Source organism: Astatotilapia calliptera, chromosome 11, assembly GCF_964374335.1.
Source record: "Astatotilapia calliptera chromosome 11, fAstCal68.1, whole genome shotgun sequence".
NCBI classification, from domain to species: Eukaryota; Metazoa; Chordata; class Actinopteri; order Cichliformes; family Cichlidae; genus Astatotilapia; species Astatotilapia calliptera.
In genome coordinates, this window is record NC_137432.1 from 25,745,743 (window position 1) to 25,759,831 (window position 14,089).

Here is a 14,089-nt window from a genome sequence, read left to right on the forward strand (position 1 = left end):
AAACATTGTGAACAATTTTCTTCTGCTTGAAATATCCGACATGCAGCAAAGGGCCACGGGTCTGACTCCAACCCAGCGCTCTGTCCATGTGGCATGCCTGTATGGTTGCCTGCTTAACTACTGAGCTAAACTGGCGCCCCCTTACACACAATATTGTCACTGCGCTCTTTTTGTTGTTTTTTTTATCTCTAAACCCAGTTGTCAGGTCGTGATTTTAGAAATGTGTTTTTAAATAAAATTTAAAAAAATCACCTTCTAATGCAACAAAGTTGTTGCACCTGTAAGATTGTATTTCTGATTTTGTTTTTTGATCCACACCAGGCACAGCGCGTGGCATTGTTATTTGCACTGGAGACCGCACAGTCATGGGCCGCATTGCTACTCTGACGTCCGGCCTGGAAACCGGCAAAACACCCATTGCCCGCGAGATCGAGCACTTTATCCACATTATCACAGGAGTGGCTGTCTTCTTGGGCGTCACCTTTTTCATCTTGGCCATCATTTTGGGTTACACCTGGCTGGAGGCCGTCATCTTCCTCATTGGCATCATTGTGGCTAACGTGCCTGAAGGGCTGCTGGCTACTGTAACTGTAAGCAGGCAAACATTTGCTTTATTTTTGTATTTTTTTGGTTACATATTTCAGTGCTTTCCTTTGCCTGATTCTTTTTCATGCCTTTTCACTGGTCTTTTTGGAGATTCTATAGAAATAAACACAAACCTTCTCATTTAGTGTGTTTAATATTGTGCTAGTGTATAATTAGATTACTTCTTTTAGAATCGAGGAAACGGATCAGTTGACAATTTGAACTCTGTGCAGGTATGTCTGACTCTGACTGCCAAGCGTATGGCTAAGAAGAACTGCCTGGTGAAAAACTTGGAAGCTGTTGAAACTCTGGGCTCCACCTCCACCATCTGCTCTGACAAGACCGGCACCCTGACCCAGAACAGGATGACTGTGGCCCACATGTGGTTTGACAACCAGATCCATGAGGCTGACACCACAGAGGACCAGTCGGGTAAGTGAAGGGACGGCATACGGGCAACACTGATGGCTCAAATATTTTTATAGTGTAAAAGAATTAAAAATGATTACTAAAAAAGTACAACATTTATTAATTCTCACTCTTACATTCCTTCTGCAGGTGCTGCATTTGACAAGAGCTCTGTGACATGGCTGTCTCTTTCTCGTGTTGCTGCTCTGTGTAACCGCGCACAGTTCAAAGCTGGACAAGACTCAGTGTCCATCCTGAAGCGTGACGTGGCTGGTGATGCCTCAGAGTCAGCTCTGCTGAAGTGTATCGAGCTGTCATGCGGCTCAGTCAGGATGATGAGGGATAAGAACAAGAAGGTGGCTGAGATTCCCTTTAACTCCACCAACAAATACCAAGTGAGTAAAGGGTCAATATGGTTGAACACATATGTTATACACTGAGTAATGCATCAGATGGTCTCATTTTAATGCTTATCTCTGTTCTCCTCCCCTAGCTTTCTGTTCATGAAACAGAAGATCCAAATGACAACCGCTACTTGCTGGTGATGAAGGGAGCCCCTGAGAGGATCCTGGATCGTTGTTCCACCATCATGCTGCAGGGCAAGGAGCAGCCTATGGATGAGGAGATGAAGGAAGCTTTCCAGAATGCTTACATGGAGCTGGGAGGACTGGGAGAGAGAGTACTGGGTAAGGTCGAAAGAGGTGAAGGTGGATACTGAGGGAAAGATTTGACAGTGTGGCCATCAGGTTCAAAATCCCAAAATACACATTTTATTTAATAACAATTTATTTGAAAATGTAGCTCAGCTAAAAGTATTATTTTAGTCATCGCTTAATAGCCTATCGGATGCAGTGTATGTTCTTCTGGGCAAAGGATTGAGTGTTTACTTTATTATAAATGTGGTTTCCATTCATGATCATAGATAAAACGATAAGTCCAAACTTTCTTCATGCCAGGCTGCAGATGTTCCATCCATCCACTGTTATTCATTTATTTTTTACATCCATTTAACTGGTTTCAAAGAAGAAAATGTTAATGTTAGTACTCAGCTTAATTGTGATTATGGTTTTCACTATAATCGAGCAAGTCCTGTATCTGTGGACGCATCCATCCTGTGCTGTCTTCTGAAGGTCATGTTAACGTCCACTTTCCAGGTTTTGAATTCATTGTCAAACTGGTTTTTAAAAGACTGATCAAATCCAAATTGGACATTAATATATTTTTACTACACATCTGTACTGTGTTTATTTGTTTAATCAGCATCAGCCGCAGAGAGTTTCTTCCTGAGGGTCCTTAACACACTCAATCCAACACGTAAACACAAAACAAGGCTCTCCTCTTGCAGACAGCATTGAGTTTCATGTAGACACTTCCTTACAAGATACTTTTACTTTAGTTCCAAGAATAGGGTTATAAGAAACGACACTTTAGAACTAAACAGCACACATCCGCTGTATTCATTATCCAAACTATTTTAATTACAATTCTTACTAATTTTGATACACACCGTTTTATATTTGACTCGTTCTTTAGGAGCTTAATTTAACATAAACTGGTAGGAACTTCCACCCAATCTTTGCCTGTGAATTACTGTTTTCTGTATATTACTTGTTTTAGCTTTTGGCATTGTAAAGTTATTTTCTGTTGCAAATCATTTTTCACAAGTATGTTCATTAAATGTGAAAACAGTCTTCAATATAATTAGCAATTACCCATCCTAGATTACTATTCATATCACTGACATGATTTCTGTAAGAGCATTATGATGCACGTCGTGAAGATTTATTTTTAATTTGTTGAAATGTTTTTTTTATTTCTTTTACAATAATTGCAATAATCCAGCTGTGATAGAACCACTGCATTTAGAACCTCTGGTTTTATTCATTTTAAACCTCTTCTAACCACCCCCACCCATTCTACTTACAATGTTATTAATGTTGTAAGTTAATTTCTAACATACTGTTAAACCTAATAGTTTTGTCTCTTACACATTTTCAATAGGAAAATGTAAATCACGCGTGATGTAATGAAGGTTTTATACTTTTAGAAGCTCAAAAAGCCCTATTTGAAATAAGGAAATTAACTGTGACAAACTTTGAAATAGCTAATTCAGCATCGCATACAAGAATTGTTTTTTAGAATTATAATACCGCTCTCTTGGTTTTCACTAATTTATAAGACTTTAACATAATTTTTTTAAATTATGATCTGTTGAATTGTTGAAACAAAACACTTTAAGGTTATAACTGTAGGAAGGAGTGTAGTGGAATTTATTTAAAAAGTAGAGAAAGCCACAAAAAATATGCTTAAATAAACAGCATTAAATCACACATTTCCCCTCGCTCCAGGTTTCTGCCACGTGCTGCTGCCAGAGGATCAGTATCCCAAGGGCTTTGCCTTTGACACAGATGATGTTAACTTCCAGACAGATAATCTCTGCTTCGTCGGCCTCATATCCATGATCGACCCTCCCCGTGCCGCCGTGCCTGATGCTGTTGGCAAATGTCGATCCGCTGGTATCAAGGTAAGCTGTTTAGATTCGACACAAACTTCTTTGATCTTTAAGTTTAGTCTATTGTTGCCAATAAGAAGTCATTTTTGTTGTTCTCGTAGGTCATTATGGTTACTGGTGATCACCCGATCACAGCCAAGGCCATTGCCAAGGGAGTGGGCATCATCTCAGAGGGCAACGAGACAGTGGAGGACATCGCAGCTCGTCTCAACATACCTGTCAGCCAGGTCAATCCCAGGTAAGGAACGTTTACAGAAAAACACACACCAAACAAGCAGCAAGTCTCACAAAGTGAAAGCAAATTTGTTCTAACATTTTAATGTCTGTGTTTAGAGACGCCAAGGCCTGTGTGATTCATGGCTCAGACCTCAAGGATCTGTCTCAGGATCAAATGGATGACATCCTGAGGAATCACACGGAGATTGTGTTTGCCAGGACCTCACCACAGCAGAAGCTGATCATTGTAGAAGGATGCCAGCGACTGGTTGGAACATTTTTAATATACTAGCTTGAAAAGAAGCTACAGGTTTTCTTTTTGGAAATGTACTGGCTTAATTCCAGGGACTGCACTTTGAGGTGTCAATATACTTTTGGAACAGCAGATGGCACTATTTGACCACTGGATGAAGAGCTTGCTTTTACACAGGGAGATAGATTGTATTAAAAATGGCCATGTTTTTTCATTTTTAATGCAAAAAATGCACCAGCCTGTTAATTGTTTTTTTTACAGTTCCCAAACTTAACATTTTTCTGTACAAAAGCTAGAAAAATAATGTTAAAAAGAAGCTTTAAAATGAAATGTAAAATAAAGTGGTAACAATCGAAATATAAGCACATACAATATTATATTTTTTTATGTATTAATGTATATTTAATTTATTACATTTATTTAATAATCTTGGAAATTAATAATTTCAATAAACTATCTTAAATTCAATAAAACCTTGCTAAATAATAATGAAAACATGTAACAAAAACAGCTTTTTTATTCGCTTTAATTAATGTCGTTCTCTTTCATTTGTCCTAGGGTGCTATTGTAGCTGTGACAGGTGATGGTGTGAATGACTCACCTGCACTGAAAAAGGCTGACATTGGTGTTGCCATGGGAATCTCAGGCTCCGATGTGTCCAAGCAGGCTGCAGACATGATCTTGTTGGATGACAACTTTGCTTCTATTGTCACTGGAGTGGAAGAAGGTGAGATGACCCAAAGGAGAGCACTGAAAGACTAAGAACGCTTAAATCAATAAAAAGTTTTGTAATGAGAATCTGAGAAAGGACGTAGGAGGAAGATAGAAATGACGCTTTAGAAAGAAAAGAGATGCTAATGGTTGTTGTTTTTTTCCAATAAAAAATGTCTTGCATGAAAGCAGAGTTCCCGATCATCCACTTGCATTTGAGATGTCAGAGTTGGACAGAATGTGACGTGAACTGTCTACTGTTTCTTTTTTTTTCTTTTCTTTACCCTCTAGGTCGTTTGATCTTTGATAATCTTAAGAAGTCCATTGCCTACACCTTGACCAGCAACATCCCAGAGATCACCCCCTTCCTATTTTTTATCATAGTCAACATCCCATTGCCACTGGGAACCATCACAATCCTGTGTATTGACCTGGGAACTGACATGGTAAAGAGCTTAAAAAGACTCTTTGTTTAGTATGATGAATGCAGCATTATGCTCACATACAGCTCATACTGTCTTCTTCTTCTACTCTCAGGTTCCAGCCATCTCTCTGGCTTATGAAGCAGCTGAGAGCGACATCATGAAGCGCCAGCCTAGGAACCCAGCCAGGGACAAGCTGGTGAATGAGAGGCTTATCAGCATTGCCTATGGACAAATTGGTGGGTGAACTGAAGATTGTGACTGTTGATCCAGGCTGTGAATTGTCTTTGATGTGGATTGAAGTTAGATCTGAGTTGCCTAGAAGTCATTTTGTTGTAAAAATCACTTTATCCCCCTCTTTTTTTCTTTCTTTTTTTTGTTCACAAAAAACAATAGTTGGATTATCTTTGGAGCTGTCCTCGGTGTTTAGGGGGGAAACTCGATTTTGGAAATCAGAAAACTTAAAAATTGGTAACTCAATCTCGATGTGTGTACATGTTTCTTAAGGTATGATCCAGGCTCTGGGAGGATTCTTCGCCTACTTTGTCATCTTGGCTGAAAATGGTTTCCTGCCCTCTCAGCTAGTAGGCATCCGACTCAACTGGGACGACCGCAGTTTAAATGACCTGGAAGACAGCTATGGCCAGCAATGGGTAAGTGTGTAGTAGGTGCAAATTTTGTGTTTTCACATTTTGCTACTACATCTTACTATTATGGTTCTTTCCTGCCTTCACAGACATATGAACAGAGGAAGATCGTGGAGTTTACATGTCACACAGCCTTCTTTGTCAGTATTGTGGTAGTGCAGTGGGCTGATCTCATCATCTGCAAGACCAGGCGCAACTCTGTCTTCCAGCAAGGCATGAAGTAAGTCAAAGAGCTATTCACTGCATTATAGTTGTCTTTTCTGCCAATCTTATCAGCATAGAAAAAAAATCTAGATTATACTAATCGAGATGTATGTATGTATCTATGTAGATATGTTTTTGGCTTTAATATGTGGCTTTTCTAAACGCAGGAACAAGATCTTGATCTTTGGCCTGTTTGAAGAAACAGCCCTGGCTGCCTTCCTGTCCTACTGCCCAGGCATGGATGTGGCACTCAGGATGTATCCTCTAAAGTGAGTTTCAGCAACACACAGATAAATACATTGAAAGATCAAGTTGTCTGGTTACTTGATTGCAGTTCTCTCGTTCTCTCCACAGGCCTACCTGGTGGTTTTGTGCATTTCCTTATAGTTTTCTCATCTTTGTTTACGATGAAGCTCGAAAACTCATCCTTCGCCGGAACCCTGGAGGTGAGCGAAGTTTTTTTTTTTTTTTTCATTTAAGTGGGCGTTTCTTTAAAGGTCTTTGGTTCATCAGGCCTAAGATGAGAGTAGTTTAACTTTTTCTGTAGATTATAAACAAAAACAGAAATTTATTAATTATTGAGCAGCAGTTAAGTAACGCTAAGCTAACTGGTGACAGTAGGGTCTAAATATCAAAATAATTTCCCAAGTTACTAAAAGCACTGTTTATTTACTGTGTTTTTTCTCTACTATTTGTGCTTCAGGTTGGGTGGAAAAGGAGACGTACTATTGATCGTTGGAGCACTTTCGCTCAAGCCCCTCACATCTTCCACTTGTTTCTTCCCCCGGTCATTCCATCCTCGGCAAAACACATCTCCAGATGTCCCGCCCCCTTAAAGACAAAAAGCGCTTTGAAGCAATTTTCATCACAACTGCCCCAAAGATTAAAAACAGCAAAAGCACCTTTACAACTTTCTACATCGACCTGCCCTCTTTCTCCCCACCTCCTATGATACTCTTTGCATGTGTTCTCTCACAGCTGTGTACATAAACCAATATATCTACCAAACGGCAGCTGCATATTGTGTATGTAGATCTGAATGAGCTAATGATACAAAGGGAGTGTCTATGCTCTGCAAAAAAAAGGGCCATCCAGCTCCTTCTCCTCCCTGTTCTTCTCCTCTTCACCAACATCGTCTTTCTGTACACCTTTGTCCCCTCTTTCACCTCCTCGCCAACCCTTTGCTTGTCCTCCAATCACACACAGATATACACGTCACACAGTGAGATCCCATCACCGGCACTACTTCGACTGCCACCTTTCGCCTCCTGTCTGTGGAGGACCATTGGAGTGGTCATTTTCCTGGCATTCTCACCGCGTCCATTTTCCTCCTCTTCTGTTCCTTAATGTCCAATGTTGTTTGTTTGTTTTTTAATATGTGGGGTAGGGGGGCAATTTTGATGATTTTAGTTGTTTTGTTTTTTTTATTTCAAAGTTGGGAGGGGAGGTGTGTGAAAACGACTTATCCTCATTTAGGCGCACTGAAGCACACCGCACGGCGTCCCGTCCACCGCCCCTCCCTCTCTGTATCTCACACCCCTCCCCTCCCTTCCCTCCTGCCCCGTTTGTCTCCGTTCGTGTGCACTGTGTGAACCATTGTCCTCGTTAATAGCTATTACAGTACACCTCCCTCCCCCCCAAGTTGGTAAATACAACTCAATCTTTCTGTGTGTTCTAGGAAATCTATATAATTCTATACTGAATTTAAATGAAACAATAAAGGAAAAAAAATGTTGAACATCAGCTCCAGAAAGACATTCATGAGGACGATCAACAAAATTGGTGAGGTAGGGAAAAAAAAGTGAGAGACACTGTATCTGTCTCTCTTTTTGTATTTGATTTGGTTTCAGTTACTTTTGCTGGTTTCTCAGGAGGCTATTCGAACATGTAACAGCAAAGCAGGGCTTTATGGTAATTAAGTTGTGTTTTTACCAAAAGATAGAAGTCGCCAACCAAGACTTTGTGGTTCCTGTCACTGCAGGCGTGCCGGTATGATGTGGTGAAGTGTGCTGTGGAGTGGTGAGTGGAGATGATAAGCCCATGTGCCCGGGTCTGTGTGCATGTATGTGTTGGAGACCAGTGAAGGGCCAGCGGCCTCGGGCTGGGTCCGTCTTAGGTGGCTGAATGGGTTGAAAGTTGAGAATTAAAAAAAAAAATACACAACTAGTAGAACATGTGTGTCAAATAAATGAAACCAACACCAATAAAACATCTAGACATTTAATACAACCTAGATCTGTCTGCGTGTCTTTGTCTGATTTACTTTTTGTACCACAGAAAACTTTACTTTTGTTTAGTTGCTCATATTTTCTCTTATTTTATATTTTTGGCTCAAATGAGTGCTGCTCATCAGCGTTGGGTGCACACACAATAACAAATCCTGCAAGAAAAATTACTTTGTGTTCAATAGATTCCACCGGAAGCACCGAACTGCATCTTTGAACTGGCAGTTTGTCGCCTGCATTCATGAATACTGACCAGTTGACATCATATTACTTCTACCTCCTGTCTATATTTGGCATTCACTAACAATTTTAGTAGACTACAACCCCTGAATATTGCACCTATATTTGATTTCAGCAAATATATATTCAAATTTGTAATAAAGCAATTTCCTCATGATGAAATATATGCAAAACACCATAACCCTTGCCCATGCAGTACAGCTTTATGCATATGAGAGTATAGCTCAGCAGAATATGACAGAATAAGAATTTTAGGATGAGATGCCATCTAGTGTTGCAAATATATGCACTTCAACCTACAAGACTGCATAATGTTCAAGTGCCATAGGGGGACGAGTTGGCGGCAGCCCAAGGTAATGCACCAAAACCACTCTATACGTGTCAGCATTGTCTGACTCCAACATAAATGAGTTCAGAGATGAGGCTCGCTCCCAGCAGGACCAACATACAAAAGGATTATTGCTCCATTTCCCAAAAGCCATCTCTTTTAAGTTGATAGAAAAATAATAGTGCAGGCAGTGTGTTTATATGAAGGAACAGCTACTTTTTTGATTAATATGCTACATTTCTGGAAATAAAGCAGGTCACCTTCAGGGAATGGGCTGCAAATGTGCTGCCTCGCTGAGCCACAGGGGTCATATATTTTAAATGAACTGCTTATTGCCTACCAAGTACACAAATCAAATAAATTATACATAATGTAATGCTCTATAATGTGAGAATTAAGTTTTGTGTGAGGTCACTTTGCCACAAAAAACAAAAAAAAAAAGAAAAAAATTAGGACACGTCCCTTTGAGGGAGAAAGACAAAAACTTTGTGGAATCGTTTCACTACCCAATGACAAATGCACGCATGCATACGCACACAAACACACACGCGCACCCACTTTCTGTCACTCTCCCTGACAAACACGCTCACGCTCTCACCCTCGTTCTAATTTCCCCCGTGTCTCTGCAGTGAGCTCACTGCAGTGCGACTCCCCCCCCCCCCAACCCGCTCCTCGCCACCCTACGTATAATAGAATATCGATCGCTTGCCTTTGCCGCAGTGTGTAAGCGAGTGCTCCTGTGGACGAGTGTGTGTCTGACTGGGGCCCTCCAAGGTCATCGCTATGGCAACCTGAGCATGGGGTCCTTTCGCTGTGCTGTCACAGAGCACAGGGTCACAGGGGTCACGTGAAAAGGGGGACAAGAGGGGGTTGGTGAGCGCTGCAGTGCTTGGTATACTGGAGGCAGAGGAGAGGAGCCACAAGGGCTGGAAGTGCCCTATTCCACTGTGTATTCAGACTGGAGCAGAATAATGAGAACATGTACAGACCTAAGTGTTGCCGAGGGACACCGAGTTCACTACAACTCCTGCTATGCATGCACAAACAAAAGTCAACTGTAATAGCAACTTTAGAGGAAATAAATATGACTTAATTTGATACTGAATAAAAAAGAAAGAAAGCGAGAATTGGATAAGCTGGCCTTAAGAGTTTATTGCACTGAGAAAATATAGATACAAAACACCCAACTTTTATCAGAATGTAAACGAACGATGAATTTCAATAAAGTATTTTACATTTATGTGACGTTACACCTCCAAGTTCCAAGCTAAACATGTATACATGCTAACAAGGAAATTATAAACCCGATGTAAAATACCATGATTAAGTACTGACCTTTAAAGATGTGTCATCATCAAGCCATCTATATAAGAAGCCTATCTGAATGACCAAACCTGCATTTGTCTAATAATAATAATAATAATAATAATAATAATAACAATAATGATAATGTGTGTTTGTGCATTAGCATTAGATACAGTTTTAAAGCTTTAAATTGCACTTTCCTTTGGAAACAATCACAAATTCTCTTTAGAAGTGTAAAGATTACATTGATACATATTATTCAAATCAGAGAGAATGTATTAGCCCAAATATCTACAGCAGAGAGCACAGCACAGATAGCCCATTAAGATATAAGCTGAGAAATATTGCAAGGAATGAAAGACTATTTTACACAAATCAGAGGCATCCAAGGTTTAAAATGAACATAGAAGGCATATAATCTGCATTAATGTGTGGTTAGACTTACGTTCAGAAATCCATTTTTGTGTTCTATGGCAATTTATGTGCTTAAATGAGCTTCAAAAAGCTGTCAGTAACATGACAAGGTACATTCTTGATACCATGGTAAGGGGTTAAAACACAGGGAATTTAACAAGCTAAGAAACATATATATGAACAGCTCTTCCTGTGTGCAAACATATTTGCAGGGTCAACATGATGACTGATAGCCAACCGGCGCCTGCTGATAGTTTAGCCTGGTCTTTATACGGGCTCCATGAGGAGCTCTTCCATGTCCGATCCCTCCAGCTCACGAAACGCAGCATGAGAGCCAATCACAAACAGCGTTGCTCCTGGGAAGATGAATTATAGCAGTATAAAATGGATGTGAAGAGAAAGTAACAAAGAAGAAGGTTTTTCTTACAAATGCGTGAACAAGATTTAGGTTCCACTATTAGAGAAATGTTAGCATTGCAGACAGCAGTGGAATATGTTCAATTATATTTCCAAAATCAGAAAAACACAATAACATTTTTTTTAAAACAAAGATTCAAAAGAGTAACACAGAACAAGTATAATGTGGTTTGGTTTACCAAGAACCCAAAACACGGCAGCGCCAGCTCCGGCTAACCAGAACGCAGGGAGAGAAATGGCTCCAGCCAGGCTCATCTGGTGAGGCGTAGTCAACTCTTTGCCTGGTTTGAGAACACAAATTATGACAGCAATTAAAGATTCCATAAAAATGAAGATGTTTTATTTTCTCAAACTAAAATCTTACATAAATTTAGCTTATTCTTCACTAAACTGACATCTTTTGTGGTTTACTGAGAACTGTAATAGTAGAGAACAATAATTTGCGGGCAGAAACAGGTTGCTTCATTAACCCATTGATTTAATTTCTATACACAACAATTTAGAGGTAATAAATAAATAAATAAATAAATAAATAAATAAATAAATAAATAAATAGATGAATAAAGATATACAACTTAAAGTTTGATGTTTAATTATTCGAGCTAGCTTTATCTTAAAGTAGCTGCTCAAAAAAACATTTATATTACTTGCCGGTGATTCAACAAGCAGGTATTTATGTGATTGTCCGAGTTATTTGAGACACTTTTACTCACCGAGCACAACCAGTTTAGACTCCAAAGATTTGATGTGAATGATGTAAAAGGCACCGGCAAACACAGCCAAGGCGATCAGTAGCATGGGCGAGCTGATGCTGAAGAGAGGAAACATCAACAGTCCAATCGTTTATTACAGTGCATCAGCTGAAAATTTCATTCCTTTCTTTCTTTTTTTACTACCGCTTCCCTTTTTCCCCGTTTCTCATTGGCCTAACCAGATTTATGAGCTCCGAACAAAGTCGTGTTTTGGGCTTACATGCAGTAGAGGATAAGCCCCAAGAAGATGAAGGTGTAGTTGCTGTTGTAAATTTCCACATTTTTCACCACCCTCTTGCACAAGTCTCCAAAGTTGCGGGGTTTTGAAAACTTGCGCTGGTCTACAAAACTGGCCCAAGGTCGAATGGATAATCGGCGCTTGTCGAACCACTCTTTAGCCATGCTAGCTGAGATGCCTTTGGGAAGCCAGAGCCTATGAAATAAGATGAAGACATTAAGAACCAGAAACATTAAGAGGAGTTATGACATGTGCAAAATTTATATTATCACTTGGTGGCTCATTAAGCTTACAAACATTAGTAGCAGGTATAACAGATGCAGAAGCACATGTCAGCTCTATTGTGTGATAAATCTGAGATAGACAAACACATTTAAACTCATACTTTGCCAGGATTCCTGTGCCTCCTGTGCCTGTAGGATGAGCATCCTCAGCTGTGAACAGATCTCCTGCCTTGCTGTCCATGTCCACTTGACAGTTCTCCCCCTTTGGCACTCCAGATGGCATGTACACAGTCTGCTGTCAGACAACTGCAAGGAAGAAAACACAGAATGTAAATACCAGTTGTAAAACATTTCCATCACTAATTCTCAAGTCCCTCTAGAAGCAAATCTCACCAATGGATAGAAATGTTGAAATGCCACAGTTATTTTGATTCTAGGAAGTTAGGCAGTTATTTTGATTCATTATCAAATTTTAATTTTCATCAAAATGTAAAAACTTCCAAGATTCAAAAAGACAAAAGATAAAAAACAAACAAACACTACAATCAAACTGACTTGGTCTCAAGATAAGGTTGAAAGAAAAAAAAAAAAAGCTTTCTTCCCCTACACAACAACACTGGTGGATGAAGTAAGACTCATATAGGTTTAAAGTTATGATTCTCTGACTCATATTTTTGCTGCCAATGCCTTTTATTTTTTGTTATTCCTGAGCAGCTCATTAAAAAAAGTATTTTAAGCTTGACTATAATAAACCTCAATTAGCAAACCAGATTAAATTTATTTCAGGGGTGCCAATTTGTTTTTATATACACACACACAAAAAAATCCTGCTATGCAATTTTGCACATACTTATGATGTTGACTCCCAATAGACGTTTATATTTAGCAACATAAGTTGTTTTAAACCATCATATTATAACACCAAAATCTGGGCATGAAACTCAGTAGAAGTAAGATAGAATACATGTGACTGAAAGTGAGGCAGACGTAACAGTGAAGCTGGAAGGAGTGGAGGCTCAGGGTCATGGATGTGGAGGATATAATCAGCGAGATATAGGAAATCTGATCTGCTGTGGTTACCCCTAAAGAGAACAGTCAAAAGGAGAAGAAGGGCACCATTCTGGCACCACTTAATTGATTCCCTCTCTTTGTTTATATCCATATAAATGGTTAACTAAAGTATTTATAAACAGGTCAGCCAGTGTAGAATGAAGTTCGTGACCAACACCAGTTTTTATATTCCTGCATTTCTCAGTCCTGTCGTTCCCAGAGGTTGAAGAAACAACACTCAACACAAAAGACCGAGCTTAGCAACAGAAGGCAGAGGAAAATGTTCGTCAGCAAAAGGGCTTGGTCAATGCCACATCATTAAACATACGACAACATTTCCAAGGAATACTCACTTATTTTATTTTTAATTTGTCAAGAATCCTAACTGAATGACATTTTTAAACCCCGGTATGTAGTCCATCATAACTCCTAGTTGTTCTTAATAACTCTTGTTGTTCAAATTCTGTCGCAGCTAGCTTCTCTGCTAATAACCACTCCAGTCGAAGCGGATTTATGATTTTATCGTAGCCCAACTTTACACACCTAAATAAAATGAACCGAAATAAAAATGAACAATATCAACTGCCAAATTTACAATGGTTTAATTACATATACTCACAGCAGGAGATGAGTTTAATGGGACTGCCTCAGACCTTTTGTTGCTGTTTTAGTTTACGGATATGATGTGGCTCTTATTTGCCTTCCTTGTTGTTGTTCCTAGCTGCCTTGGTTCCAAACACCGCCACCTACTGACAGCATCCAGCAGTTTTCCCTCTGCTACGTTTGGGTGTAGCCTGCTGCAGTACATATTCTTGTGCTTATATGCTTATGGACACTACGCTGCAAAGCTCGCTTAAAGTACTGATTTGTTTTTGTTTTGGTTTGGTTTTTTTTTCATGTGGAAGCTAAGACAAAAAAAGTAAAACGAAAAAAAAAAC

General features: G+C 39.5%; 2 protein-coding genes across 5 annotated transcripts in view; one reads left to right on the top strand and one right to left on the bottom strand.

Moving 5' to 3' along the window:
• The window catches only part of atp1a3b (ATPase Na+/K+ transporting subunit alpha 3b), a 45,447-nt gene extending 37,260 nt beyond the window's left edge, over positions 1-8,187 (top strand). For all 4 annotated transcript variants that reach the window (XM_080308408.1, XM_080308407.1, XM_026186021.2 and 1 more), the window contains exons 9-23: positions 322-590; positions 819-1,017; positions 1,144-1,388; positions 1,487-1,679; positions 3,342-3,517; positions 3,607-3,743; positions 3,839-3,989; positions 4,533-4,701; positions 4,977-5,131; positions 5,223-5,346; positions 5,615-5,760; positions 5,844-5,974; positions 6,126-6,227; positions 6,313-6,404; positions 6,662-8,187. In XM_080308408.1, coding sequence (XP_080164534.1) covers positions 322-590; positions 819-1,017; positions 1,144-1,388; positions 1,487-1,679; positions 3,342-3,517; positions 3,607-3,743; positions 3,839-3,989; positions 4,533-4,701; positions 4,977-5,131; positions 5,223-5,346; positions 5,615-5,760; positions 5,844-5,974; positions 6,126-6,227; positions 6,313-6,404; positions 6,662-6,690 — 2,318 coding nt within the window. In that variant the 3' untranslated portion in view covers positions 6,691-8,187. The remainder of the gene's footprint in view (positions 1-321; positions 591-818; positions 1,018-1,143; positions 1,389-1,486; positions 1,680-3,341; positions 3,518-3,606; positions 3,744-3,838; positions 3,990-4,532; positions 4,702-4,976; positions 5,132-5,222; positions 5,347-5,614; positions 5,761-5,843; positions 5,975-6,125; positions 6,228-6,312; positions 6,405-6,661) is intronic.
• A 1,696-nt stretch (positions 8,188-9,883) lies between these two features.
• Positions 9,884-13,908, bottom strand: rabac1 (Rab acceptor 1 (prenylated)). The gene is made up of 6 exons (XM_026183782.2): positions 13,771-13,908; positions 12,263-12,407; positions 11,860-12,072; positions 11,601-11,698; positions 11,067-11,168; positions 9,884-10,826 (listed from the first exon to the last, which is right to left on the bottom strand). The coding sequence occupies exons 2-6, from the start codon at positions 12,382-12,384 to the stop codon at positions 10,738-10,740; spliced, it is 624 nt and encodes a 207-aa protein (XP_026039567.1). The 5' UTR covers positions 12,385-12,407; positions 13,771-13,908; the 3' UTR covers positions 9,884-10,737.
• Positions 13,909-14,089: the final 181 nt, after the last annotated feature.